This window comes from Ornithorhynchus anatinus, chromosome 21 (genome assembly GCF_004115215.2).
Source record: "Ornithorhynchus anatinus isolate Pmale09 chromosome 21, mOrnAna1.pri.v4, whole genome shotgun sequence".
In the NCBI taxonomy this organism is placed as follows: Eukaryota; Metazoa; Chordata; class Mammalia; order Monotremata; family Ornithorhynchidae; genus Ornithorhynchus; species Ornithorhynchus anatinus.
The window spans coordinates 584,010-611,886 of record NC_041748.1 but is presented as its reverse complement, the minus strand read 5'-3'; the positions used below and the strand labels follow the sequence as shown (position 1 = coordinate 611,886).

General features: G+C 68.9%; 2 protein-coding genes and 1 long non-coding RNA gene across 3 annotated transcripts; all 3 read left to right on the top strand.

The window, feature by feature from the left end:
• Positions 1-108: 108 nt before the first annotated feature.
• NDRG3 (NDRG family member 3) lies at positions 109-9,834 on the top strand. Its single transcript, XM_029048800.2, has 16 exons — positions 109-165; positions 3,248-3,346; positions 3,620-3,655; positions 4,058-4,163; positions 4,352-4,472; positions 4,559-4,621; positions 5,134-5,194; positions 5,276-5,362; positions 6,029-6,085; positions 6,204-6,307; positions 6,450-6,518; positions 7,512-7,563; positions 8,110-8,157; positions 8,586-8,621; positions 8,782-8,833; positions 9,601-9,834. The coding sequence occupies exons 2-16, from the start codon at positions 3,290-3,292 to the stop codon at positions 9,768-9,770; spliced, it is 1,119 nt and encodes a 372-aa protein (XP_028904633.1). The 5' UTR covers positions 109-165; positions 3,248-3,289; the 3' UTR covers positions 9,771-9,834.
• Positions 9,835-13,392: 3,558 nt separating this feature from the next.
• Positions 13,393-22,375, top strand: SLA2 (Src like adaptor 2). The gene is made up of 7 exons (XM_029049546.2): positions 13,393-13,547; positions 16,881-16,974; positions 18,754-18,840; positions 19,711-19,814; positions 21,077-21,226; positions 21,861-21,993; positions 22,129-22,375. The coding sequence occupies exons 1-7, from the start codon at positions 13,463-13,465 to the stop codon at positions 22,373-22,375; spliced, it is 900 nt and encodes a 299-aa protein (XP_028905379.1). The 5' UTR covers positions 13,393-13,462.
• A 1,302-nt stretch (positions 22,376-23,677) lies between these two features.
• On the top strand, positions 23,678-26,019 carry LOC114806057. The gene is made up of 2 exons (XR_003754173.2): positions 23,678-24,219; positions 25,589-26,019. It is a non-coding gene; the product is annotated as an uncharacterized LOC114806057 (long non-coding RNA).
• Positions 26,020-27,877: the final 1,858 nt, after the last annotated feature.

Here is a 27,877-nt window from a genome sequence, read left to right as displayed (position 1 = left end):
GCCCCGCCCGCCCCTCGCGCCGCCGCCATGTTCTCTGTAGTCCCGCGGAGAGCGCAGGCGCCGGGCCACGCGCCTGCGCAGTCGCCGCTCGGGGCCACGCGCCTGCGCAGCGCGCCCCTCCTCCCGCCCCTGCCCCGCCGCACTCGAGGACCGGCCGTCGTCCAGGTCAGTCCTTGCGGCCCCGGGCCTGGACTCCTCCTCCTCTTCCTCTTCCTCTTCCTCTTCCTCTTCCTCCTCCTCTTCCTCCTCCTCTTCCTCTTCCTCCCTCCTCTTCCTCCTCCTCCTGCTCCTCCTCCTGCTCTTCCTCCTCCTCTTCCTCCTCCTCCTCCTCCTGCTCTTCCTCCTCTTCCTCCTCTTCATCATCATCTCCTCCCCACCCGTCCGTCCGTGCTGCCCCTTCCCAAATGGTCCCCGACCCCCCCCCCACGGACGGACGAAGCCTGAGCATCCTCCAGCCCCCCTGCACCTGCACCTCCTCCTCCTGCACCTCCTGCTCCTGCTCCTCCTCTTGCTCCTCCTGCCCCTTCTCTTCCTCCTCCTGCCTCCCCCCCAGCTCTGTCTCTTCTCATCCGTCTGTCTGCCTCCTTCCCTTTTCCTTCGCCCCGCATCCTTCTCCCTTCCCCCGTCCTTCTCTTCCCTCATCCCATTTCCTATCCCCCTCATTCCTCTTCTCTTTTCTTTCCTCCCACCTCCTTCTCCTCCTTCCCCCCCTTTCTCTTCCCTCACCCCTTTTCCTATCCCCCTCATTCCTCTTTTCTTCCCTCCCACCTCTTTCTCCTCCTTCCCCCCCATTCTCTTCCCTCACCCCTTTTCCTATCCCCCTCATTCCTCTTTTCTTTCCTCCCACCTCCTTCTCCTCCTTCCCCCGTCACCCTTCTTCATTCTTCCTCACCCTTCTCCCTTTCTCCACTCACCCCCTTCTTTCTCCCTTCACCCCCTTCCTTTCTCCCCCATTCCTCTTCCTTCTCCCTTCACCCCTCTTCCCTTTTCCTTTCTTCCTAACTCCTCCTCCTTTTCTCCTCACCCTTCTTCATTCTTCCTCACCCCTCTCCCTTCCCCCACTCACCCCCTTCTTTCTCCCTTGACCCCCTTTCTTTTCTCCCCCATTCCTCTCCCTTCCCCTCTCTCCCCTCTTCCTTCCCCCTTCATCCCTCTTCCTTCCCCCCTTCCCTCTTCCTTCTCCCTCATTCCTCTTCCCCCTTCCTTCCCTGCTTACCCTGCTTCCTTCCCCCTTTACCCGTCATCCTTGCCCCCTCATTCCTCTTCCTTCCCCCATTCCTTTTCCTTCTCCTTCACCCCTCTTGCTTCTCCCCTCCCCCCTTCCTTCCCCCTTGATTCCTCTTCCTTCCCCCTTGCCTCCTTCCCTCTTCCCTCTCCCTCATTCCTCTTGGCCCCTCACTCTTCCTTCCCCCTTCATTCTTCTTCTTTCCCCCTTCCCTCTTCATTCCCCCGTCCCTTTTCCTTCTCCCTCATTCCTCTTCCCCCTTCCTTCCCCCCTCACCCCTCTTCCCTCTTCCTTCCCCCATCCCTCTTCCTTCTCTCTCATTCCTCTTCCTTCCCCCTTTACCCTTCTTCCTTTCCCCCTCACCCCTCTTCCTTCTCCCTCACCCCTCATCCCTCTTCCTTTCCCCCTCACCCCTCTTCCTTCCCCCTTTCCCCCTCTTCCTTTCCCCCTCATCCCTCTCCCTGCCCTCCTTCCTCATCTCCCTCCCCTCTCTTCACTCCTTTCCCCCCATCTTCCAGGGCTAAGCGCTGCCCAGGGTAGGCCCCAATGGCAGACCATTACAGTCACCACCGAGGTGCCCGGTCCGCCCTGCACGGGCTCCCGCTTCCCCCTGGACTCTGGACCGCGATTAACGGGCGGCCCCGTGGCGGGCCGGTTCCTTCCTGGGTGCGCTCGGGGAACCCTCGGCCTCGAGTCGGGAGGAGGGGAGGGGTCCCCCCCCCCCCGGCTCTTCTGGAGAGCGCCGGGGAGCGGGGCGGAGAGGCGAGACGGGTACCCTTCGGCCGGATTTGTCTTCGGGGGTATTAAGCGCTTACTCCGGGCCGGGCACCGTACTAAGCTCTGGGGTAGGTACAGACGAATCAGGTCGGACGCAGTCGGTGTCCCGCGTGGGGCTCGCAGGCTACAGAAGCCCAGAGAAGTGATTTGCCCAAGGTCACGCGGCAGACAAGTGGCAGAGCGGGGATTAGAACCCGGGTCCTCTGTCCCCCGGGCCCGGGCTCTGTCCCCTTAGGTCACGCTGCTTCTCGCCCTTGTCCGTGCTCAGCTCTGAGACACCCCCCCCCCCCCAACACCCCTCTCTCCTCCCCCTTCCACGTACCCCTGTAAAATGTGGGGGGTCTTCTGGGGTGTGGGGCTGCCGAACTAGCGACTGCAGGGAGGAGTCCTTCAAGGAGGCATCGGGCAGAGCGGAGGGCTTCCTCGGAGCTCTTCCGGCAGGGGCGCTCGGATCGGAGGCGTCCAGGAGCCCCGCCCGGTTTTGGCCCCACCTGGCCGAGCAGTAGTCGGGAGCCACCAAGGGATCCCGTGTCGGCCCCCCGGGAAGGACGTGTGGCCGCCGATTCATAAATCCTCGTGGCCCGGCCACGGCACGGGCGGAACTGGAGAAGGAGCGTGGCCCAGCGGATCGGGGATCTGCGTTTAGGCGCTCGCTGTGTGCCGGGCGCCGGGTCAAGTGCTGGGATCGCTACAGGCTAATCAGGGTGGACCCTGTCCCCGTCCCGTGTGGGGCTCACGGTCCTGATCCCCCGTTTTACACGACGAGGGAACCGAGGCCCGGAGAAGTGAAAGGACTCGCCCGAGGTCACGCAGCGGACGAGGGGAGGAGCCGGGTTGAGAGCCCAGGTCCTCCTGGCTCCCGGGCCCGGGCTCTAGCCGTTAGGCCGCGCTGCTTCTCGTCACGGGCAGGGAACGCGTCTGCCGACTCTGTCGGGTGCACCGTCCCAGGCGCCCGGCCCGGGGCTCCGCACACGGGAAGCGCCCGGCGGAGCCGTCGACCGACCGGTGGTCTCCGGCGGTGAAGAGCCGGGGACCGCGGGAGAAGGCGGCTCTCGGGGAGCCCCGCGCGCGTCGGCCCTCGCGTCCGGGGCCGACTCGACCGACCCCTGGCCTCGCGTCCTCCCCGCCTCGCCCCGGGGAGAGGAGCGGCGGCCCGGGGGGTCCGGCCCGGCCCCCGCCGGCCGCCGCCGGGGACGGGCTCGGACCGGTTCCCCGACCCGCCCTCTCCCCCGCCTCCCGGCCCAGGGTCGCCGACCGCGGATCCGGTGGGGACCCTCGCCCGCCCTCATGGAGGAGCTCCAGGACGTGCAGCTGACCGAAATCAAGCCCCTCCTCAACGACAAGGTGAAGGGCGGAGGGGCCGACGGGGGTGGGGTCTCCTCGTGGCGGGGACGGGGTCTCTCCGTCGGCTCGCGCGCCGAGGAGCCGGGAGGGACGGAGGGAGGGGCGGACGGAGGGACGCAGGTGAGGCCCGGAGACGGACGTTGGTCTAAGCCCAGTGAGTAGCGCCCCGCCGCCCCCTCCCCGGATCACCGGCCCGCCGGGCCCGCAAACCCCTCAGCGGTCGGGGGGGCCCTCGTGGGGAAACCGACTGTGTTTTCCGTCTTCCGCCAACAGAATGGCACCCGCAACTTCCAGGACTTTGACTGCCAGGTAACGCCGGCGGGCCCCGAGGCGGGGGCCGGGCGGGGAGGGGCGGCCAGAGGGACCCCCAGAAGGGGGGAGGTGGATGCGGCGACTCAGTTTCCCGTGTGGCCGGCGGTCCTCCCGGCTGTCCCGAGATGCCGCCGGCCCCCGCGGCCGGTCCCCCCGCGGGCGGGCCGGCTCGCTCGGCCTCAGAGGCGCGTGGGCCGAGCCCTTCCCGGGGGGCGGAGCGCTGTCCTGAGTGCCCGGCCTCTCCCGGCCGCTGAGGACGGTGCCGTGCGCGGAGTCAGCGCGCGACGGATACCGTCGAGTGAGCGAGAAGACCCGATCCCCGCCCCGAAGGGATTCGCGGTGCCCCGGGCTGGCTAGTAAGGTGGGCTTGGGCGAGGGAGGGTCACCTTGCCGTTGCAGGAGCACGACATCGAGACCCCCCACGGGGTGGTCCACGTCACCGTGCGCGGCTCGCCCCGGGGCAACCGACCGGTCATCCTCACCTACCACGACATCGGCCTGAACCGTACGTCCGCCGGCCCGGCCCCGACCGGACGCCCCCGGCGCACGCGTCCTCCTCCGGTCGCCCAACCGGTTTCTTCGGGGCCCGGCTCGGGCGGACGCCCGCCCCGGGACCCCCCCCCTCCCCGCTTCCCGGATGAGGCGAAGGGCGGCGTGAGGTCTTCTGAGGGTTTCCCTCTCCCCCCGTTGTAGACAAGTCGTGCTTCAACGCGTTTTTCAACTTCGAGGACATGCAGGAGATCACCCGGCACTTTATCGTCTGCCACGTCGACGCCCCCGGCCAGCAAGAGGCGGCGCCCCCGTTCCCCTCCGGGTTGGGGGGGGGGGGGGGGGGGGGGGGGGGGGGGGGGGCCGGGCCGCCCGCCGGCGTTGACGCGGCGGGCCCCTTGCGCTCTCCAGGTTCCAGTACCCCACCATGGACCAACTGGCCGAGATGCTGCCGGCCGTCCTGACCCACCTGAGGTACGTCCCCGGCCGGCGGGCCCCCCTCAGAGCTGGCGGCCCGGACCCGGACCCGTCCCGCGCGGGCCTCCCGCTCTCCGTCTTCTCCCCGTTCGGGCCACGCCGGGGCGTGCCGGGCCGTTTCCTCCTCTGCTCGGTCCCTCCCCCCGTCCCCGTCCCTCCGGGGACCCTAGAGGAAGGAGGGGTCCCCAGCGCGGTCGGGCCCGGGACGGGTCGCGACGCTGGGCGGGGGGGGGCGGTCTTCGCCGGGCAGTGGAATCTGTGCGGGGTCAGGGTGGCGACGCTGTAGAGAAGTCAGCTTCTCCTCAGGTGACCCGGGCCGGGCGGGAGTGACCACGGCGTCACCCGCTCGGGTCGGGAACTGGCTTCCGGGTTTCCGGGAGGCCCCGAGGCGGGCTCGGTCGGAACGGGAACCCCCGTCCGTGGCGCCCCCCCGGCCCGGGTGGCCGGCCCGAGGGGGAGGGGAGGGGCGGGGGCCGGGGCTGATCCCCGGCCCGGTGTCTCGCTCGCAGCCTGAAAGGGGTGATCGGGATCGGCGTGGGAGCCGGAGCCTACGTCCTGAGCAGGTTCGCGGTGAGTAGGCCGGGCCTGACGGCGGGGCCGGGACGAGACCCCCTCCCCCCGTCCCCTGAGGCCTTCTCTGCTTGGTTTCAGCTCAGCCACCCGGAGCTGGTAGAGGGTCTGGTGCTCATCAACGTGGACCCCTGTGCCAAAGGGTGGATCGACTGGGCGGCTGCCAAGGTGGGGACCCCGACCTCCCCTGACCTTCCCCGACCTTGACCCCCGTCTCCAAACTGCAGTGGACCCGGGGAGCTCCCGGGTGGCCCCGTCAACTCGAGTCCCGGTGCGCGCCCTGGGCAGATAGAGCCCGGGCCTGGGGGGTCACGAGGTCGTGGCTTCTGATCCCGGCTCTGCCCCTTGTCCGCCGCGCGACCTGGGGCGGGTCACTTCACCTCTCTGGGCCTCAGTTCCCTCGTCCGGAAAGTGGGGATCGAGACCGTGAGCCCCACGGGGGACGGAGATGGTGCCCAACCCAATCTGCTGGTATCCACCCCAGCGTCGTGTGCGGTGCCCGGCACACGGCGGGCGCTTACAGACGTACCCACGCGCACGCTTGATCCTGCGGGTATCTTGAGACAAACGCGGTCGCCCACGGGCGTATGCGCGCGCGCGCGTACGTACGCGCATCCGCGGCGTCCCCCACTGAGCTGACCCGTCGACCTTACGGACGGCGGCGGGCCGCGCGCTTCTCCGCCCCCTGCTCGGGCCGTGTTTCCCGGCACGGGGTCGGGGAGGGTGAGGCAGCGACGGTGGGAGCGTGGGGGAGCCCCCGACGTCGGTCCCAGGAGCCCAGCCGGTCCCGGCTCCGCCGCGGCGACCCGGGACAGGAAAGGTTTTTGTCCCCAGCTGTCAGGCTGGACCACCAACGTCGTGGACATCGTTCTGGCTCATCACTTCGGGCCGGTAAGCGCCCCCGCGGCCTCGCCGCTCCCCCGGAGACTTGCGGTCCGGGGGGGAGGGATCGGGGGAGGGCGGGCGGCCCCCCGCCCCCGCCGGGACCGACCCGGCTCCCCTCCCCCAGGAGGAACTGCAGGCCAACCTGGACTTGATCCAGACGTACCGACTGCACATCGCCCAGGATATCAACCAAGACAACCTGGGCCTCTTCCTCGGCTCGTACAACAGGTGCGGAGGCGGGCCCGGCCAGGGGAGCGAGCGGTCCGTCCGGCGCGGCCGGCTCCGGGCCCGAGACCCCCCCCGGGGTCCCGGCGGGGGCCGCGGCCCCGCCCGTCCGCCCTCCTGAGTGGCGCTTTGCTTGGCCGTCCAGCCGCAGGGACCTGGAGATCGAGAGACCCGTCCTGGGCGGCACCGCCGACGGCCGAGCGAGGACGCTCAAGTGAGTAGTCGGCCTCTCGGGTTTCGGGGCGCGCTCGGCGCAGCGCTCGACGCGTAGGAAGCGCTTAACGAATACCGGCTCGGGGAGGAGGATGACCGGGAAGTGGGTGGAAGGTCCGGGCCGGGGCGAGGAGCGGGGGCCGGGGAGATGATCGGGAAGTGCCGAGGGAGCCGGAGAAAGGTCGAGGGGAGGTGCAGAGATGTTCGAAGGCGGAGGAAGAGGGGGCGCCGTCGGGAAGCGGGCGGGAAGCGAGAGAGACGGGAACCGAGCGCTTCCGGAAGGGGAGAGAAGCGGCGCGGCCCAGCGGGTAGAGCCCGGGACCGGGAGTCAGAAGGACCCGGCTTCTCGTTCCGTCTCCGCCGCGTGTCTGCGCTTCGCTTCTCTGGGCCTCGGTCACCTCGTCTGTAAAACGGGGACGAAGACGGTGAGCTCTCGGTGGGACGGGGACCGGGTCCGGCCCGACGACCCTGCGTCTACCCCAGCGCTCAGCCTAGGGTCGTGGCGTGTAGTAAGGGCTTACAGACAGAAAGAATTGTCCCAGATGAAAGCGAATGGGGTCGGAGGTCCAGGCGGGGGAGGCGGAAGTCGAGAGGAGGCCGGGGGTGGGTCTGAGAAGTGGCCAGGAACGGGGAGAGAAGGGTGGGGGGGGATGCGACCGTCTCCATTTTGCCAAATAAAATGGGGGTTTGGGGGAAGGAGTCGGCGGTCCGGCGTCGAGGAGGGGAGAGACGTGGAGTCGAGAAGAGAGGGGACGGCGGCGGTTGGCAGGGAGGCGGCCCTAGCGCCCCGGTTTTCTCCAGCGGCGCCGTGCCCCCCGACCGCGGGAGCGGGGTCGGCCCGCCGCCGGGCCCGCGGCAGGGCGACGGCGGCGTGGGGTCGACGGAGGGCCGGGGGGAGAGGGGGGCGGCGGGGTGGGCGGGCGCGGGCGGCGTCTGCCAGGGGCCGGGGCCGCCGGCCTCTGAGCGGCCCCGGCCTGGCGTGCGGTTCCCTCAGGTGCCCGGCCCTGCTGGTGGTGGGGGACGGCTCGCCCGCCGTGGAGGCCGTGGTGAGTACCCGCTTGCCGGACGGCCCGGGAGGCGGCCGGGGCCCGGGGTGCGCGGGCGCCCGAACTCAGCTCGGACCTCACGCCGGCCGGCCGCCCCCCCCCCGTCCCCGCGGCCGCCCTCCGGAATTCCCTGGATCGGGGCGGGGCTCGCGCTCCGAAACCCGCCCGGCCCGGGCCCGGCGGGCGGGAAGGGAGAGCGGGAGCGGCCGCTCCGAGGGACCCCCACCCCAGCCCTCGGTTTCCGGCCGTGCCGTTGCGCCCCAGCGGAGGTTTATCCCCCCTTTTCCCTCCCCTTCGCTCCCCGCCCCCTCTGCCCTCGTTCGTGGTGTCCCGCGTGGGTCCCAGTCCCGGCTCGGCCGCTTCTCTGCTGCGCGACCTCGGGCAAGCCACTTCACTTCTCTGGGCCTCCTTTGTCAAATGGAGATCGTGAGCCCCGTGTAGGACGGGAACTGTGACCGGTCCCATTGAACCGTGCCCACCCCAGCGCTTAGTGCGGGACCTAGCACGTGGCAGGTGCTCAGCGAACACCGTATCGTTATTATTCAGGTGGAGTGCAATTCACGCCTGGACCCCTCCAACACAACGCTACTCAAGGTACTGGCCGTGGGAGATTGTTGTGGGCAGGGGATGAGTCCGCTCGTTGTCCTCGCCCAGTGCTCCGCACGTAGTAAGCGCCCAATAAGTACGACTGAATGACCGAACGGGTCAGGCGCCTGGGGGGGCCGGGGGCGGGCCGGTCAGCACCGCCCCGGGGGGCCGCCCGACGACCGGCCAACCGACCTGGGTTTTCCCGTGAACCGCGCGTAGTGGTCTCCCGTGTTCCCGGGAGCGCCCCTTGGGGGGGCCGGCCTCCTACCCCGGGCCCCCCTCGACACCCCAGGCCAGCGAGCCACGGCCCCCTCCGCCCCGCCCGCTCCCCCCGGGCGACCGGCTGCTTCCGGGCCCCGTCCGGTCCCGTCGTCCCCCTCCCCGGCGCCCGGCCCGGCCCTCTACCCGCGGGCGACCGGTTTCTTCTCTCGCAGATGGCGGATTGCGGGGGGCTGCCTCAAGTCGTGCAGGTGAGGGTCCGCCCCGGAAGGTGTCCGGCCCCACCCTCGGCGCCCCGACCGTCCCGACCCGACACCCCCCCCCGCCCCCCCGTACCCTTCCCATCCTGACCTTCCCCAAGTGACCGTGTGCGCGTGTCTCTCTCTGTTTCCCTCTCTCCCTCTCCTCCAGCCCGGGAAGCTGACCGAAGCCTTCAAGTACTTTGTCCAGGGAATGGGCTACAGTGAGTATTCCGAGGGACAGGGGAGCCGAGGCCAGAAACGTCCCCTCCCTCCTCCTCTCCGAAACGTCTGGTCCTGCCTCGGAGCCCCGCGGCCGGGCCCGGGGCCAGTAGGCCTCCCCGAGCCGCTCGGGCTCTGCGCTTCCGACGCGGCGAGTCCTGGGATGGGGAGGCGAATCCCAGCCCACCCCGCCTGGCCCCGTCCTCGTCCCCGCCCCCCCCCCGGCCCGGCCACGGGACGACACCCGTCCCCGGAAGAGGCCCGGAGACGGCCCCCCGGAGCGAACGGCGCCTCTGGGGCCGTGCCGGGGAGACGGTGCCCTGTCCTCCACCGGGTTGGGCGGGAGGAGGCCCGGCTGGAAGTCGCCGGAGGGCCGGCTGGCCCGGCTCCTCCCCGAACCGGTCCGTTCTTCCCTCCTGAGTCGGTCGGCCCTCCTCCCCTCGCCCCCGGCCCGGTCCGTCGCGTCCTCCCCCCGCCCCTCCCGTCCGGCCCCCGGCCCTCCGAGCCCGGTGTGTCCTCCCGCCAGCTCCCCCGAGGGGTTTCGCGGGAAGCCCCGGTGCCCCGCGGGCACCTCCCACGGCCGGCCGGGGCGCCCGCCCCGCCGCCAGCCCGCCCGAGCGCCGGGCCGGGTATTCCGCCCCCCCGCAGCGCCGGCCCCCGTGCCCCCTCGCCGCCTCCCGGCCCCCTTGGGCCGAGTCCCGGCTGAAGGCGGGGGGCGGGGACCGGCGCGGGACCCCGGGTGACGCTCGGCCGTGTGTCCCCCCCGCAGTCCCGGCCGCCAGCATGACCCGCCTGGCCCGCTCCCGCACGCACTCGATGTCCAGCGTGGGCTCCGGAGAGAGCGTCTACGGCCGCTCCCTGGCCAGCTCGCAGTCGGAGGGAGCGGCCGGGGCCGCCGACGGCCTGGAGGGCCGGCAGACCGTGGAGGTGTCCTGCTGAGGACGGGCGCCGCTCCCGCCCCCCGGACTGACCCGTCCCGTCGTCCCCCGCCCGCCCACGCATGGCCCCGGTCGCGCCCCTCCCCGCGCCCCCTGCAGCCGTCAGAGTCTCTCGCCCCCCGGCCCGTCCGCCCGGGCCGCGTCGGCCGTCGCCGCGGCCGGGACGGTCCGGGCCCGGGCGGGCGGGCCCGTCGTCGCCGGCCCGTCTCCGCCTCCCTGCGGATCTCTTACGTGTGCGCGGGCGCGGGTCCCCGCGCGTGTTCGCGCGCGGCCCGTGACCCCGTAGAACCGCTTTTCCTTGTCGAGCTTCTGCTAAAAAGGGATTTTTCCCACGGCGTCTGTGTCTGTTGTGGGCGGGGGGAGGGGCCCGGAGCGGCGCGCTCTGTCCCGGGCGGGGGGCGGCGGGGGCCCGCGGACCGATCGCCGGATGGGGGAGGGAGGGGCGGGAAAGGGGTCTGGGGTCTCCCGGCCGCCTCGGCGGGACCCTGGCCCGGACCGCTCGAGCGGCCGGAGGTCCGCGCCGGGGCCCGGGGAGTAGGTGCGCGAGACCAGACCGGGCTACCGCTGCCCTTCCTCCTCCTCCTGCCGCTGCTATTTGGTGTCACCCCAGACCGGGGGGAGTCTCCCTCTCGTCTCTCTCCCCTGGCCGCTTTGTTCGGACGGCCAATAAAGCTGGGCGTACCTGTCTCGTTCGTGGCGGACTGGCCTTCTTCCCGGCGGCGGGGAGGCTCGGGGGCGACCGGGGGGGGGGGGGGGGCCGCGGGGGGGCCGGGCCGGCCGGGGGAGAGCGTGGGGTCGGGGCCGGCGGCCTCCCGGGCCCACGCGCCCGGGAGGGGAGACGCGGATCCGACCAAGCGCGGGCAGGCTCGGCCTCCGCCTCCGGCCGTCGGGGGACGTCCTGGAGACGGGTGACCGGAAGGACTCTCTCCAGCCCTGGCCGAGGCCGAACTCTTGGCGAGCGACGACCGGGCCCGCCCGGAGCTCCGAGCGACCGGGCGGGGACGGCGTCTCGGCCCCGGGCCCGAGGGAGGCCACGTGCCGAGTCGCCATCGCGGATGATTTTTTTTTAAACTCTCCCTCCCGTTGGCCTCTCGCCCCTTCCCTTCTTAGCCCGGCTCCCTTCCGTCTCCTCTCCCTGGAGGGGAGCCGAGCCGGGGCCGCCGCGCCGGGTCGGGGTGTCCTCGGCGCCGGCCCGCCGCCTCGGCCGTGGGAAGGGATCCGAAGGGCGTCGCGGTCCGGCGTCCCGGGGGACTCTCCTCCCCGCCCGGAGGCTGCCCCGCCGGGACCCGGGCACCGCGGGCGAACCGCGAAGCGGCCCGTGGTGACGACGAGGGTGTTAGGCGCTCACTCCGGGCCGGGCGCCGTACTAAATACCGGGGTGGATGGGGGCGAATCGAGTCGGTGACGGTCCCCGTCACGATCCCGATCCCCGTCGTGCGGATGAGGGAACGGAGACGCAGAGCGGTGAAGCGACTCGGCCGGGGTCACGCAGCAGACGAGGGGCCGAGTCGGCATTAGAACCCGTGACCTTCTGACTCCCAGGCCCGTGCCCGCTCCACGGCGCCAGGCCGCTTCCCGGGGGCCCAGCGGGCGGTTGCCTCGGTGGCCCACGAGCCCCCGGGTTACCTCAGAGCTCCCTCCCGACCCCCGCCCTCGGCGACCTGGGCCAGAACGGGGAGCGGGTGGGCGCGAGGGCCCGGCTTGGCGGCGGCCACGCCGGCGCCCCGCGGGTAGGAGGAGGGCGGCCCGCCCCACGGCCCCCGGCAGTCCGGCGAGGCCTCCTGGCTCGGGGCGCGGGGAAGGAGCCGGGTGCCGGTGTTTCCGCCTCCAGACAGGCCCGGAGGAGCCGAGCCGCCGGCTCCAAGCCGCCCGGCGGGCCCGAGGGCGGAGGAGCCGGACCCGTCCGGCCCAGTTGGGCCCAGCCGGCGGTCGGCCGGGGGCCGGGGGCCGGGGCCGCGTCTGGGGGTCCGGGGGGAGGGGGGAGCGGTCCCCTGCCCGCACAGGAACCCGGCAGCGGAGCTGCTGCCGTCAGAGGAAACGGGTGCGAACCACAGAGGGCTCGTCCCCGGCACGGCCCAGAGCGCGCCAGCCGCCCAGGGCGCCGGCGCCGCACGGGAGGCCGCCGGGACCCGCGTGGGGAAGGGCCTCTGCCCGCCCGGGAGCCGCCCCGGGAGACCTCGGGTCGCCGCGGGACGGGCCGCCCGCCCCGAGACCGGTCCGGAGCGCCGCGGCGGGGCGTCCCCGGGACGGACCCGCTCGCCGTGGGCCCGCGGCCCCGGCCGGAGCCCCGACGCCTGAGGACGCCCGTCTGGTGAGCTTGGGTCCGCGGCCGACGGCGGGGTGGGCCCGAGGCGCGGGCGGCCGTCCCCCCGGGGCCCGTCCCGCGGCCCTTAGAGGTGATGGGCCGGGCCCCTCCTCTCGGTCTTCGCCCCCGCCCCCCGATCCCCTCCCCCGGCTCCCGGGAAGGGGGGAGGCCGAGCCCCACCGGGGCTCGGTAGATGGAGCGGTCTCCGCCCCGTCACCCGGGGCCGGCTTCGGGGAGGCCGGTGAGACCGTGATCCCGGCCCACGCCCGGCCTGCCCTCCTCCCCTCCTCCTCGTGTCTGGCCTTCCCTCCTTTCCTCTTCCCTGCCTCTGGCCTTCCTTCTTCCCCTCCTCCTTGTCCCTGGCCTTCCCTCCTCCCTGTCCCTGGCCTTTCCTCCTTTCCTTCTCTCTGGCCTTCCCTCCTCCCCTCCTCCTCGACCCTGGCCTTTCCTCCTCCTCTCCTCCCCGCCTCCGGCCTTCTGTCCTTCCCTCTTCCCCGCCTCATCTCCCGGACCGCGGGGCTCCGTCCACCCGAGCTCTCCCCCCCGCGGGGTCCCCGGCTCCACCCCGGGGTCCCCGCTCGGGGAGACGGCGGCCCCGCGGGGGGCCCGGCCGGAGGGAGGGAGAAGCGGGGCGAGGGAGGAGGGAGCGGACGTCGCCCGGCCGCCGTCGCGGCGGCTGTTTCTGGACCCGGTCGGGGCCGGCGAGGCCGGGCGTCGATTTGGGGGGGGGGGGGGGGTGTTTGCCTCCTCCCCGCCTGCGGCGCGTCCGCCGGGCCGCCACGGGGTTTAGCGCCTCGGGGAGGTGCGGACGTGTGGGGGTGAAGCGCCTGCCCCCATTTCCTCCCGCCCCCGCCCTCGCTGCATCCTGCAGGAGGCCCGATCCTCCGGGAGGCTACAGACACCTGCCCCTCTGAGGGCACGGGGCCCCCCCCCCCCGACCGGCTTCTCCGGCGGGACCCCCCGAAGGGCCCGGGGCGTCACCCCCGTCCCGTTCCGGCCCCGGTCGGCCGCCGACGGGGCTTTCCGCGGGAGGGGGAGGTGGGGCCCGGGGGGGGGGGGGGGGGGGGGCCCCTCCCGCCGCTCGGCAGCCTGGGTGGGCGAAGGAGCGAGGGCGCGTCCCGGCCTGGGTTCGGCCGCAGAGCTCCGGGATCCCTCCCCGACTCTCGGTCAACCGGTGGTTCTTCGTCGATGGTTTTCTGGGCGCCGGGCGCTGTGCTGAGCGCTCGGGGGAGCACGGGACGGTGGAGCTGCTAGACGCGCTCCCCGTCCGTCTCCCTCAGACTCCCCGCGGCCTCCACCGCTCCCCGGCCGCCCCCGAGACTCCCCGCCGCTCCCCATGACCGCCCCGCCGACTCCCGGTCCGCCCCGGTTCCGCCGCCTGAAGCGTGATGGGAAGTCTGCCCAGCAGAGGGAGAAACCGGGCAGCTTCGAGCCCCTCCGCTGAGCCCCGGGCCTCTTCCCCGGCGCAGAAAGGTAAGACGGGGACCCCCCCCCCCCAACTCTCAGGGGGCCCCGGGCCTCGGGAGACCAAGAACCGGCCCACCCTCCCGCCCCGGATCGGATGCCGCCTGCTCTCGGCCACTGGCCGATGGTTCGATGGACGCCTGCGGTCGGAGGAGCGCTTTACCGAGCGCCTCGAGAGGACGGTAGAGCCAGCGAGCGCGATCCCTGCCCTCAACGAGCCGACAGCGGGCGGAACGCCGTGCCGGACGCTTGGGAGAGAGCGGGGGGCACGGTCCCCGCCCTCCCGGCCGTCTGCCCCGTGCCGAGCGCCGTACTGGAGGCTCGGAGAAGCCCGGTAGCATTCGCAGGCCCGATCCCCGTCCCTCGAGGGCGTAGAGCCCGTTGGGTGCGGAACGCCGTCCCCGGCGCCGGGGCAGGTGTGACTTCGGGCCGGTCACTCCTCGGCGCCTCAGTTCCCTCATCTGTAAAACGGGGATCAAGACCGTGAGCCCCACGTGGGACGACCTGATCCCCCCCGTGTCCACCCCGGCGCTTAGAACAGTGCTGGGCGCACAGTACGCGCTTAACAGATACCGACGTTATTGTTGTTATTAAGTAAAATAGAGTCGGCGGGCTCATTCCTTGCCCTCAAGAAGCCGACAGTCCAGCGGCGGAGGCGGACTGGGGTGAACGAGGACACGCGAGATTCTCGGAGACGACAAACGATCGGGGTAGGGTTGGTTAAGCGCTTACTGTGTGCCGGGCGCTGTCCTAAGCGCTGGGGGTGGATGCACGCTGATCGGCTCCAACGCGGTCCCCGTCCCACTTGGGGTTCACGGTCTTCATCCCCGTTTCACAGATGGAGGAACTGAGGCCCAGAGAAGTAGAAGCCAAGTGACTTGCCCGGAGTGCGGCCTCTGGCCCATCTCTTTGCCCCACGGCTTCCCCGGTCCCCCCGCTTCCTCCCGGGGGGGGAGACGGGGCCCGAATCTTGCCCAGGTTAGCGCGAGAGGAACCGGGAGCGGGAGCTGGGGTGAGGTGGGAGAAGAGGGTGGGTGAGGAGCAAGCAAGTCACTGGATGGTATCTATTGCGCGCTTCCTATGAATCGAGCAGTGCACTGAGCGCTCGGGGGAGTGCAGTACGACAGAGCCGGCAGACGCTTTCCCTGGTTGGCCCGGGCGTACGGTCTACGGGGGGAGACGGGCGCGCGTATAAATAATTTCTAATACAAAATTTAAAGATATACGTGGGTACCTGGGGTCGAGAGTGGGTCAGACGTCAAGCGGTCGTATCCGACGAGCGCTCGCTGTGTGCAGAGCGCTGGACTAAGCACCTGGGAAAGGCCGCCACACGTAACGGACGCAAATGCCCCGAGGTCCCACATCGAGGGCAGGGGGGACGCGGAGGGGGGTGAGGGAGTCGGGGAAGACGAGGCTTAATGGGGGAAGGTCTCTTGGAAGAGAGGGGATTGGGAACAGTCTGGTCGAGTGGAAAGAACACAGGCGCGGGAGTCAGCCCCTTCCCCAGCTGTGGGACCTTGGACAAGTCATTTAACTCGCGTGGGCCTCATTTTCCTCATCTGTAAAATGGGATTCGGTCCCCCTTCTCCCTCCTACTTAGGCCGCGTGTCCGACCCGACGAGCTTGTGCCTCCCCCGGCCCCTAGAACGGTGCTCGGCGCGTGGCGAGGGCTTCACGGGCACTGTAATAATTACTGTAGAGGAGGGAGGAGGGTCCGGTCGACGCGTCGAGGGGCGGATAACCTCCGAAAGACCATCCGGGCGGCGGGGTGACGCGCGGACCCGAGAGGAGGAGACGGGGAGGTCGGCGAGGAGGCCGACGCGCAAGTCGAGGCGAGAAGCGGCGCGGTCTGGCGGGTGGAGCCCGGGCTCGGGAGTCAGGAGGACCTGGCTGTGACACCTTGGGCGAGTCGTCTCGCTTCTCTGTGCCTCGGTTACTTCATCCGTACAATGGGGATTAACCGTGGGCCTCACGTGGGCCAACGTGATGACCCCGCATCTCCCCCAGCGCTCAGAACAGCGCTCCGCGCGTGGCAAGCGCTTAACAGATACCGACCTTATTAAGTGCCGTGGGGAGGGGGGGAGGGGGGAGGGCCGATCGAAGGAGGCGAGCGGGGGGTGGGAAAAGGAGAAACGAGGGTCTAGTCAGGGCAGGCCTCTTGGAGGGGGACGGACCCCCGGTACGGCTCCGCGAGGGAGGAGAGAGTCGTCGCGTGACGGGGAGGAAGAGGGAGGGCGTCCCAGGCCAGAGGCGGGACGTGGGCGAAAGGGCGGCCTCGAGATAGACCGGATGGCGGGACAGGGAGGAGAAGGTTGGCATCGGGGGAGCCAAGCGCGCGGCCCGGGTCGGGCTAAGGAGCGGCGGCGGGACGTCGGAGGGGGCGAGGGGCCGGAGGGCTTCCGAACCGACGGCGGGGACCCTCCGTCGGAGGCGGGCGGGCGACCGCCGGAGGGTCCCGAGGAGCGGGGAGACACGGACGGGGCGTTTTTGTAGAAAAATGAGGCGGGCGGCAGAGGGAGGTCTCGACCGGAGCGCGGAGGGGCAGGGAGGTCAGCGGGGAGACCCACACGGTCACCGAGGAGGGAGAGGGAGAGAAGGGCTCGTGCGGTTTGGAGGGGCTGAGGCTGTGAGCCCCGTGTGGGGCTGATAAGTTCGGATCTACCCCGACGCTTAGGACAGCGCCCGCCCCATCGTGAGCTCTTAAAAGATACCGCAGAGGGAGAGGAAAAAGAGGTCCTGGACCAGGATGGCGAGGAGGGGACGCTCGTGGGAAGTATCTAGACCGTAAACTCGCCTCGAGACTGTGAGCTCGTAAGCTCACCGCCGCGAGCGGGGAATGTGTCCGTCGTTCCAGTCCACCCTCCCGAGCCTTTGGCGCGGTGCCCCGCACAAAGTGCGCTCTCGAGAAATACGGTCGACCGACAGAAGGGAAAATCGGACGGGCCCCGATGACCGACGGACCGGCCGAGCGAGAGTCGAAAGGGAGGAGGAGGCGGCGAGGGCCGGGTGGCGGGGACCCGGGTCCCGTGGGCGACCGCCGGCCCGAGCCTGGAGGTCCCCGGCCCCTCCCGTGGGTCGGGGACCCCGTTTCCCGGGATCCAAGGGGGGGGGGGGGGTCTTCCGGGAGAGGATCCCGGCAGCCGGCCGAGGGGCAGAGCCGCGGGCCCCGGCGGCTCCCCGGGGAGTGGGGCTCGCCGGGGTGGGGCGGGCAGGCATCCCAGGAGGTCCGGGAGGCGATCGGCGGGGGGTGGAAGTGAGGCCGCCCACGGGTCCGGAAGCGAGGCGGGGAGGTCCGGGGGGGGCGGGCGATGGGCCGCTGACGGACGCCTCCGTTTCCCCCAGGCCCCGACGTCTGCACGGCCGTGGCCCTGTGCCCCTTCCCCACGGGGGCGGAGGCGGCCCTGGCGGTGGGCGAGCCGCTGACCATCCTCTCCGAGTGAGTACGTCCGGGGGGGGGGGGGGGGGGTCCGGCCGGGCAGCGCCGTCGCGCCCTCGGGGCCCAGCCCCTCAGCCCGTCCGTGCTCCGGTCTGGGCGCCCGAGGAGAGCACGGGACGGGCGGCAGCCGCGAGCAGCGCCGTGGCCTGGCGAAGAGAGCCTGGCAGTTAGAAGGCCCCGGGTTCCAGACCCTCGTCGGCTGTGGGACCCCGGACGGGTCGCTTCCCGCCCCTGGGGCTCGGCTCTCACCTGCGAAGCGGTCGAATCCGTTGATCTCCTGTCTGCCCCGGTTCTTAGTCCGGCGCTTGGCACGTAGTAGGCGCCTAACGGATATCGTTATTGATATCCTTCCTGCCTCGGGGAGCTGACGGTCTACTGCGGGCAGAGCTCCGTACCGGGCGAGGGTGTCCAGCAGTGCTCGGGGTGGAGTCCGATAGAGTCAGGAGACCCGATTCCTGCCTTAATAATAATAACGTTGGTATTTGCCAAGCGCTTACTGTGTGCGGAGCGCCGTGCTAAGCGCCGGGGAAGACGCGGGGGGATCAGGTTGCCCCACGTGGGGCTCCCGGTCTTAATCCTCATTTTACGGATGAGGTCACCGAGGCGCGGAGAAGCGACTTGCCCACCGTCACGCAGCTGACGAGTGGCAGAGCCGGGATTCGAACCCGTTTACGACGTACTGGGGACCGGGGAGAGGCCAGTAAACAGTGTCGGCGGACACCATCCCCGCCTTCAAGGCGCCGCGGGTCCGGGAGGGGAGTCGGACCCTGATTTCTAAGGGGGAAAGAGGTAAAACGGTGGCCCTGGCACGAGGAAGCGCTTAAACGGTATGTGGTTTGTTAAAGTGAAGGGTGGGGAGTGGTGCGGTTGGCCCAGGTGCTGAGGTGGGCTCTGGGGGGGGGGGAGGTGACGGGTGGGGAGGGGGGAGAAAAATGAGGCGCGGGGAAGGCCACCTGGAGGGGGTGAAGTGTCGGGGGGCGGGGAGGCAGAACCCCGGCAGATCGGTCGGTCGCCCGCGGAGGTCCGTGAACCTGGCGGCCCCTCCCTCGGGAGTGGGGGGCCCGGGCGGGGGGGTCGACGCCGACCCCCCCCCCCCAGCGGGGAGGGAACGGCCCGGAGCGAGGCCGGGGACGCCGGCCGCGTCGTTTCATTCATCCGGCGGCATTTATTGAGCGCTTCCTGTGCGCGGAGCACTGTACTAAGCGCTTGGGATGGACAGTTGGGCCACGGAGAGGGACGGTCCCTGCCCACCGAGGGGCTCACGGTCTCACGGGGGAGACGGCAAAGCGAAACAGGACAAAACGAGAACGAGACGGCCACGTCAAGCTAAGTGGGATCTAGGAGATAGGCACCTCATTAATAAAATAAGTAGGGTGATAAAGAATATATGCAAATGAGCCCAGCGCTGAGGGGAAGGGGGAAGAGCAGAGGGAAGGGAGGGCTCAGGCTGGGAAGGCGTCCTGGAGGAGGCGAGCTCTCCTTCGTTCGTTCGGTAGTATTTATTGAGCGCCTGCTATGTGCAGAGCACCGTACGAAGCGCTTGGAAGGGACACATGGGTCGCAGATAGAGACGGTCCCCGCGGTCTAGTCGGGGGAGACGGACAGGGCTCAGTAGGGCTTTGAAGAGGGGAGGATTTCTGGGCCAGCCGTGGCCTTCTGGGCCGCCTCCCTCCCTTCCCCTCGGCCTCCCCGGCCCCGGGGGGCCCGGGGCTCTTCCGAGGGGCTCGGGTGGTCCCGGCCTGAGCCGGGCCTGAGCCGGCCACTCCGCCTGGGTTTCAGCCACGGCGACTGGTGGGACGTGGTGTCGGCGGTGACCGGAGAAGCCTATCGCATCCCCAGCGGCCACGTGGCCAGGGTCTCCAACAGGTAGGGGGGCGAGGGAGGGGACGGGGGAGGGCGCGGGGGGGGGGGGGCGGGGGGCCCGCTCCGGCCCGACCCCGGCCCCCGTGGGGACGGAGGAGGCGGGGAGGGGGCCGGGGAGGCTTCTGCGGCCCCCCCCCCCCCCCCGGCGGCCCGGCGGTCTCCCCCGGCCCGGACGGAGCCGGGTGGAGTCGCCCCGAGAGGCAACGTGGCCTAGCGGCGAGAGCCCGGGCTCGGGAGGCGGAGGCCGTGGGTTCTGATCTGCCCCTGGGTCACTTGGGGCGAGTCACTTGGCTTCTCCGAGCCTCGGCGACCGCATCCGTAAAAGGGGGATGAAGACTGTGAGCCCCACGTGGGACAGCCTGTTCACCCTGTATCCTCTCCAGCGCTTAGAACGGTGCTCTGCACGTAGTAAAGCGCTCGACAGATGCCGTCGTCGTTATTGTCGCTATCCGGTATTAACCCCAGCGCTTCGAACTGTGCTTTGCGCGTAGTAAGCCCTTAATTGCCATCGACGTCGTTACTTTTATTATTATTGAGAAGCAGCGCGGCCCGGCGGCCCGAGTCCCGGCCCGGGAGGCAAAAGGACCGGGTTCGATCCCGGCTCCGCCGCCTGGCTGCCGTGCGGCCCCGGGCCGGTCGTTTGCCATCCCCGGGCCTCGGCTTCCCCCGTCTGTCCAACGAGGATGAGTGAGCCCCCGGGGGGACGACGAAGGATCGCCTCCACCCCGATTCGCTTGCCTCCACCCCGGCCTTCAGTCCAGTCCCCGGCGCCTCCTGAGCGCTTAACAGATGGCACGGTTGTCATTCCCGAGGGAGGGCCGGGACGGAGGAGGGACTGACGGCCCGGCCGGGCCCGGCCCCGGCTCCCCTCAGGTGGCTGTACGAAGGCCTCGGCCGGGACAAGGCGGAGGAGCTGCTCCTGCTGCCCTGCAACCGCGGAGGCTCCTTTCTGGTCCGCGAGAGCCAGACCCGGAGAGGTGGGGGCCCGGCGGCCGCGGATCCGGGGGGTCGCGGCCGCGGCCCCCCGCCCCGGCCTCCTCTTCCGGCCGGGGAGAGCCCTTCCCCTTGGTCGGCTCGAGCGCTCAGCGCGTGCGGAGCGCCGCACTGAGCGCCTGGGAGTCCGAAAGAGCAATACGACAGACGCGTTTCCCCGCCCGCAGCGGGGTGACGGGGGGGGTCGGGGAGGGGTCCCCCGATCCCCAGCCGGGGCGCGCCCCCTGCGTGCGATGGGGAGGAGAGGGAAGGGGGCGGGGACGCCTCGGTGGTCGGAAGCCCCCCCCCGGAGCCGGGGGAGGAGGACCCGGGGGGGGGGGGGGCGGGACGGGACGCGCTGCGACAGCGCAAACAGGAAACCGCACCGCGGCGACCCGAAGGCCCCGCGCCGGGCACGGGGTCGAGGCCGGCCACCGTGGCGGGCGGGAGGTTGGGGGGGGGGGATGGGGCGGGCCCGGCCGCGGGGAGCCTCGCCCTTCGTTCACTCGTTCGTGTTTACCGAACCCTGACCGGGTGCGGAAGCGGCGCGGCGTAACGGTTAGGGCGCGGGCGTGGGGCCCGGGTTCTAATCCCGCCTCCGCCACCCGTGCGATCTCGGGCCAGTCGCTTCACCCCTCCGGGCCTCCCTTGGCCCATCTGCCAAATGGGGATTGAGAGCGTGAGCCCCACGTGGGACGGGGACAACCTGACGGGCCGGCGACCACCCCGGCGCTTGGAATTTACCGTCCGTTTCTATTTAGGGTATTTGTTAAGGGCCTCCTACGCGCCGAGCGCTGTGCTGAGCGCCGGGGTAGATACGGGGTCGTCGGGTCGTCCCCCGTGGGGCTCCCAGTCCCGGTCCCCCTTTGACGGATGAGGTCACCGAGGCCCAGAGAAGTGAAGCGGCCTGCCCGAGGTCATGCAGCAGCCAGGCCCGTAGAACGGTGCTTGGCCCGTAGTACGCGCTCAGTGCGGTGCTCTGCACGCAGTAAGCGCTCAGTAAATACGATCGAACGAATGGGAAGTCCTCTTTTAATAAGCGCTTGGGAGAGTAGACCAGAACACTGTCGAGACACACGTGCCCTTGGGCAGGGATTGTCTCCATCTGTCGCCGGATTGGCCGTCCCAAGCGCTTAGTAAGGCGCTCTGCACGTAGTGAGCGCTCCATAAACGCTATCGCAGGGATGGGTGACATTCCAGGCCGGGGGGCGGCTCTCGGGGGGCCGCCGGGGGGCCTCGGGCGGGCCCTGACCCCGCCCCGTCGCAGGCGGCTACTCGCTGTCGGTCCGGCAGCCGCGCGCGGCCGCCTGGGACTCGGTGCGGCATTACCAGATCCGGCGGCTGGACAACGGCTGGCTCTACATCGCCCCTCGCGTCACCTTCCCGTCCCTCCAGGCCCTCGTGGATTACTATTCCGGTAGGTCCGAGCGCCAGGGAGGGAGGCAGGGAGGCCGGAGGGAGGCAGGGAGGCAGGCGGGAGCGGGGCCCAGAGTGGGGAGGCCAGAGGGAGGGAAGCAGGGAGGCCGTGAGCCCGTTACTGGGCCGGGACCGTCTCTGTCTGTTGCCGAATCGTCCATTCCGAGCGCTTAGGACGGTGCTCCGCACATAGAAAGCGCTCAGTAAATACGACTGAACGGAGGAAGGGAGGAAGGGAGGCCGGAGAAAGCGTGGCTTAGCGGAAACGGAATAGGCTCGGGGGTCAGAGGTCGCGGGTCCTAATCCCCCCCCCCCACACACACACACTTGCCCGCCGCGTCACCCGGGGCAAGCCGTTTCACCTCTCTGGGCCTCAGTGCCCTCGTCTATCAGACGGGGATGAAGACTGCGACCGGATCACCCCGTGTCTCCCCCGGCGCTCAGAGCGGTGCCGGGCGCGTAGTAAGCGCTTGACAGATACCGATAATAGCGCTCAGGACGGTGCCCGGCACGCAGTGAGCGCTTCGCGGACGCTGTAGTAATAGTACTAGGGAGGAGGGGAGGTGGGAAGGAGGGGGCGGGGGGGGGTCCTCGGGGGTCGCGTAGGCCCCGCGACCCCTGACCTCCGGCCGCAGAAGTGGGGGACGAGCTGTGCTGCCCGCTGTCGGAGCCCTGCGCCCCCCTCGCCGCCCGCCACGTCCCGAGGAAGCCCCTCCCGCCCCCCGCGGTCGTCCGCAGGCCCGCCGTCAACTGGAAGGAGCTGGACAGGTCGGGACCCCCCGGGGCCGGAGGCGGGGGGGGGGTGGATCTGACCCCGCCCCCCTCCCCCTGACCCGCCCCCCCCCCTCCCCCCGGCCCCCGGCCGCCCCCCAAACCCTCCGGCCCCGTCTTCCGTCCCCGCAGCCGCCACCTGCTGTCGTCGGCGTCGCCCCCGGACGAGGCCTCCCCCATCAGCGCCGGGCTCCGCGAGGCCGTCACCTCCTACCTCGCCCTCACCCGCGGCGCCCTCCCCGACGACGCCCTCCCCGACGACGCCCTCCCCGACGACCCCCTGGCAGGCGGACCCCCGACCCGCCGCGACCCCCTGCCCGACCCCCGCGCCCCCGCCCGGGGCCCGCCCCGCCCCATCGACTCCTGCCGCACCGCCTAGGACGTCCCCCGCGCCCCCCCCGGGGAAGACGGGGACGCGGTGCCCGCCGCCCCCTCCCCGCCCCCCGAACGGGAGTCTGGCTCCGTGGGTGGAACCCGGCCTGGGCGGTCGGAAGTCGTGGGTTCCGATCCCCGCTCCGCCACTCGTCCGCTGGATGACTTCCCTTCTCTGGGCCTCGGTTCCCTCATCTGTCAGACGGGGATGGAGACGGCGAGCCCCGCCCGGGACACCCCGGCGACCTCGGATCCCCCCCAGCGCTCGGGACAGCGCTGGGCACGCAGTGAGGGCTCAACCGGCACCGTGATCGTCGTCGTCGAAACCCTCCGGGCCGAGGACCGAGCGCCCGCGGCTGACGGGCCCGGCCGGGTCCGGGCTTCCCCGGCCCGGGCCCCGCGGCCAAGGTGGCCCAGGAGCGCCCCCCGGACCGTCCCCCCTGCCCCGTCCCTGCCCCCGACCTTGTCTCTCCTGCCCCGTCGACCCCCCTCCCCTCCCGCACCGTCTCTCCGGGCCTGCCCCGTCCCCCGGGACGCCGTCTCCCCTGCCCCGTCCGCCCCTCCGCACGTGGTCTCCCCTGCCTCGACGACCCCGCCGCCCATTTTCTCCTCTGCCCCGACCCTCCCCCGGGCACCGTCTCCCCTGCCCTGCCCCCCGCCCCCGGTGCCGGCCGGTTGTTGCCCCCCTCCCCGGTCGCCCCTGCCCCGGCCCCTTTGCCGCACGCACCCGGACGGACGGACGGCTCCCGTGCCCTATCCCTCCCGCTCTGCGGGGGCAGGCTCCAAATTCACTCGTTGGATCGTATTTACTGAGTGCCCGCCGTGTGCTGAGCACTGGGGAGGGTACAACGCAACAATAAGCGGTCACGTTCCCCGTCCAGATCTTTTACTCCGTCCTTCCTCTACCTGTAATTTATTCCAGCGTCCGTTTTCTCTGCCAGCCTGGGAGCTCCTTCAGATTAGGGATCACGTTGAGAAGCGACGCGTCCTGGGGATTCGGGGATTCGGGAGGGCCTGGGTTCTAATCCCGGCCCTGCCACGTGACCTCGGGCGAGTCACTGCACTCCTCTGGGCCTCGGTTACCTCGTCTCTGAAAATGAGGGTTGAGACCGAGACCCATGGGGGACGTGGACCGTGTCCAACCCGATGACGATGATAATCGTCGTCGTATTTAAGTGCCTCCTACGTGCAAAGCACCGTTCTAAGCGCTGGAGTAGATGCAGGCTGTCCCACGTGGGGCCCACGGTCTTAATCCCCATTTTGACCGACGAGGCAACCGAGGCACAGGGAAGAGAAGTCGCCGGCCCGGGGTCACCCGGCAGACAAGTGGCGGAGGCAGAATTAGAACCCACGCCCTCCGACTCCCCAGCCCGGGCTCTCTCCGCAAAGCCGCGCGGCTTCCCATCTTACCCCCGGCGCGTGGTTTAGTGCCCGGCACGTCGTGAGCGCTTACAGGTAGTGCCTTAAAAAAAAAAAGGCTACCAACTCCGGTGTGTTTTCCCAAGTGCTCAGCACAGTGCTGCTCCTAGAGAGGCACTCGATAGATACCGTTACTTCTTGCCGCTCCTGGCGAGCGTGAGGCCGGACTCCCTCACCTCCCGGTGCGCCAGAAAGCTGGAGGACCGCCCTTTCCTCCAAACCCACCCATTTCTGTGCCGAGCCACGATGGCGACGTGGGAGAGGCCGCTGGAGACAAAGAAAGAGACTTCGAGCTCCCCGTGGGCGGGGATCGTGTCCGCCGACTCCGTCGTGAGAAGCGGATCGGCCTAGTGGGCAGAGCCCGGGCCTGGGGGGAAAGAAGGCCCTGGGTTCCCGTGCCGGCTCGGCCGCTTATCTGCTCTGTGACCTTGGGTAAGTCGCTTCTTTTCTCCCCCCTCGCCTCGGCGACCTCATCTGGAAAATGGGGATGGAGACCGTGAGCCGTCTGTGGGACAGGGACCGTGTCCAGCCCGATTTCCTCGTATCCTTCCCGCTGCTTAGTAGTGTCCGGCCCGCGGTCGGCACTTCAACACCACAGTTGTCATTGTCGGGTCACACTCTCCCAAGCACTCGGAACAGCGCTCTGCACCCGGTAAATTCCCAGTAAACCCCACCGATTCATGGAAAGAAGAGACTTCACCTGCTTGCTGCCGTCCTCCCCGCTTGGTCCCGCATCCGTTACTGGTGGGAGCGAGAGGGGGAACAGGCTGTCGGGCAATCGGGGGTGCTTTCGGAGCCCTTATTAGGTGAAGAGCACCGTACCGAACGCTCACTGAGGGTTTAGTCCGTGCAGAGCACCGTACCGAGCGCTCGAGAGAGAGCGATATCCCAGACTCGGTTGACGCGATCCCTGCCCGGGAGGAGCCGACGGTCTAGACGGGGGAGACGGACGTTAAAATAAATCGCGGCTCGGGGAAATGGGGTACGGTGATGCGTACGTAAGTACTGGAGATGGGGAGTGGGGGTAAAAGAAGGAGTAGGAACCATAATCATGGTATTTATTAAGCGTCTGTGATGTACCAGGCACTAAACTCTGCCCTAGGGTAGGTGAAGGCTAATCAGATTGAAAATGGTACCGATATTATCGGGATGAAGTTGCCAAATGACTAACTGGATATCTGCTCTGGGATCTCCAACTCAACTTCTCCGTGCCTCGGTTTCCTCGTCTGTAAAATGGGGCTTGGGTACCTGTCGTCCCCTTTTTTTTTTTAATGGGATTCGTCAAGCGCTCACTATGCGCCGGCTACTGTTATTAAGCGCTGGGGTAGATACCGGCTAATCAGATCGTCCCGGGGCTCACGGTCTAAGCCTCCCTCCCCCGCAAACCGGGACGGCGGAAGTAGGTCGCGGCCCGTGTCGGACACGATGACCTCGTATCTACCCCGGTGCTCGGTGCGAAGCTTAGCACGTAGGAAGCCCTTGGCAAAAACCGTGGCCTATCGTTACTGTTATTTACAAGTAAGACGTAGGCCCTCCGGTCAGGAGGATCGGCGTCAGTGTGGTATTTACTGAGCGCAGTGTGCAGCTCAGTGTACTCAGCGCTTGGGAGAGTGCGATAGAACGGAGTCGGTCGCCTGCCCGCAAGGAGCTTCCAGTCCAGGGGATGGATTTGGCTTTGGGTACGAGGAGCCACTCGACGGTCGGGGAAGATGCGGCGTTGGTGCCTTGATGGGGAAGAAAAAGTCGCCGTTGAAGGTCGAGGAGGGAGCTGGTGGAGAGCAATATATTCCCTTTCTCGCAGGGAACGTGTTTTTCCTCCATTGTCTCAAGGCGCTCGACGCGCCCGTTGAATGATGCCGAACGTTTCCTTTTCGAAAGGCCCCCGGTGACGTTAATCCAACGCCGTCTTCAGCCCTCCTATATTTCCTTCGTCTCCTCAGCACTTTCAGTAGCAGCGGCCTTTACTGAGCGCTCATTTGCTGTGTGTCCCCACGCCAGGCGCTTGGGAAGGACAGAATTCCCAAGTGGCACATTCCCTGCCCGTCAGGAGCTTCCAGTCTAACAGGAGAGATCATTCCTTCTGAGCCCGCGTATATTTTCATCTCTGTTATCGGTTTGGATGCCCGCTGCCTTATTCAACTACTTTATCCTGATACGTTCTTACTAATTCCTATTCTTCCCCCATTAACGTTGGTCTGTGCCCCTCATTAAATTGTCAGTTCTTGCCCGGAAGTGAATTTTGTCTTGCTTCTGACTCTCCCGGACGCTTAGCCCACTGCTTTGCGCTCAGCAGTCGCCCAGTCAGTACCACCGGCGATGACGGTGGGGGTGGGGGTGAAGTCACGGGTTTCCTGTGTGTTTACGAATGACCGTTAGGCCAGAGATCCGGCAAGTCACTTCTCTGTGCCTCGGTTGCCTCATCTGTAAAACGGGGATTTAGGCCGGGGCGGGGACTGTGCCCAACGTGATAATCTTGCTCGTACCCCCAGCCCAAAGGACGGTGCCTGGCACGTAGCTGAACAGATACGACGGGAAAAAAAATAGGTTGGAATAATTTCTCAGATAAGAGGAGTCTCGGAAGAGAAGCCGAAGCTTGGTACTTTTAGGAAGCTGGTGGTTTTTCACCGCCTTTTCTCCTCAAAGAAGATGCCACCGATGGTAAAATCACCAAATAATCCGTCAGTGATGTTGGTTTTTTTGGGTTTTTTTTACGGTATTTAAACGCTTACTATGTCCCAGGCACCGTACTAAGCACTGGGGTAGATGACGATAACGATTACGGTGCCGGTTAAGCGCCTAGTAGGTATCCGGCACCGTTCTGAGTGCTGGGGTAGATACGGGCGCCTCGTGCTGTCGTCCATCCTCCCCAAGGGGTCCACCCAGCCACGCTGGGGCGAGCGGAGCTTGGAGACTTGTTTTGGTCCAGAGGTTCACGGTCCGTGATGGCGTCTGGCCGGTTGATCGGGGCCCTTGGGTAAGGCCGGCGAGACGGCTGGCTGAGGGAACCGGAGGTGATCCCCGCGCCGGGCCCCGACCGGCCCGGGGGGAGCACTGTGCCTCCGGAGAACGTCACTCTGGTCGGGTGCCACCCTGCCACCCGGCCCCGACCACCTCCCACGGGGCGTGCGGGCACGCCCGATTCAGTTTTCTGCTTCCTTGTCTATCGCGGCGTCTGCGGGCTGTTGCGGGGGGCCGAATTCTGCGATGACGCGTAGCTCCGTGTCGCTTACGTGAGTCTTCGGTCGCGTGAATGGCTTTCTGGGTTGTTTTTTTTTTTTTTTTTAAATCTATCGATCCGTGCCGAGCACTGTACTAAGCGCTTGGGAGGGTACGGTATAACAAAATAACAGGCTCATTCCCTGCCCACAGTGAGCTTGCGGTCTGGAGGGGGAGACAGACGTTAATATAAAGGAATAAAATTAGAGATATGTGCCAAATGCTGTGGGGGTGAATAAAGGGAGCGAGTCAAGGCGAAGCGGAAGCGAGTGGGAGGAGGGGAAAGGAGGGCGCAGTCAGGGAAGGCTTCTTGGAGGAGATGTGCCTCGAGTAAGGCTTCGAAGGGGGGAGAGGCCCTGTTGGATGTGGAGAGGGAGGGCGTTCCGGGCCAGAGGCAGGTCGCGGGCGAGAGGTCGGCCACGCGATAGGCGCCACGGAGGGACAGCGAGAAGGTCGGCGAAGCGCGCGGGCCGGGTTGGAGTAGGAGAGCAGTGGGGTGAGGCAGAAGGGGGGCCAAGGCGATCGAAGTGCTTTCAAGCTGATGGTGAGGAGTTTCTGTTCGACGTGGAGGTGGACGGGCGACCGCGGGAGGTTCTCGAGGATTGGGGAGACGTTGACGGGACGTTTTTGTAGAAAAATGATCCGGGCAGCGGAGTGAAGCCCGGACCGGAGTGGGGAGAGACAAGAGGGAGGGAGGTCAGTAAGGAAGACGATAGAGTCATCGAGGCGGATAGGAGACGTGCCTGGACCGATGCGGTAGCCGTTCGGATGGAGAGGAAAGGGTGGATTTTATTCAGTCGTTGAGCACTTAGTGTGTGCAGAGCCCTGTACTGAGCGCTTGATTTTAATGATGTCGCGAAGGGAAAACTGCAAG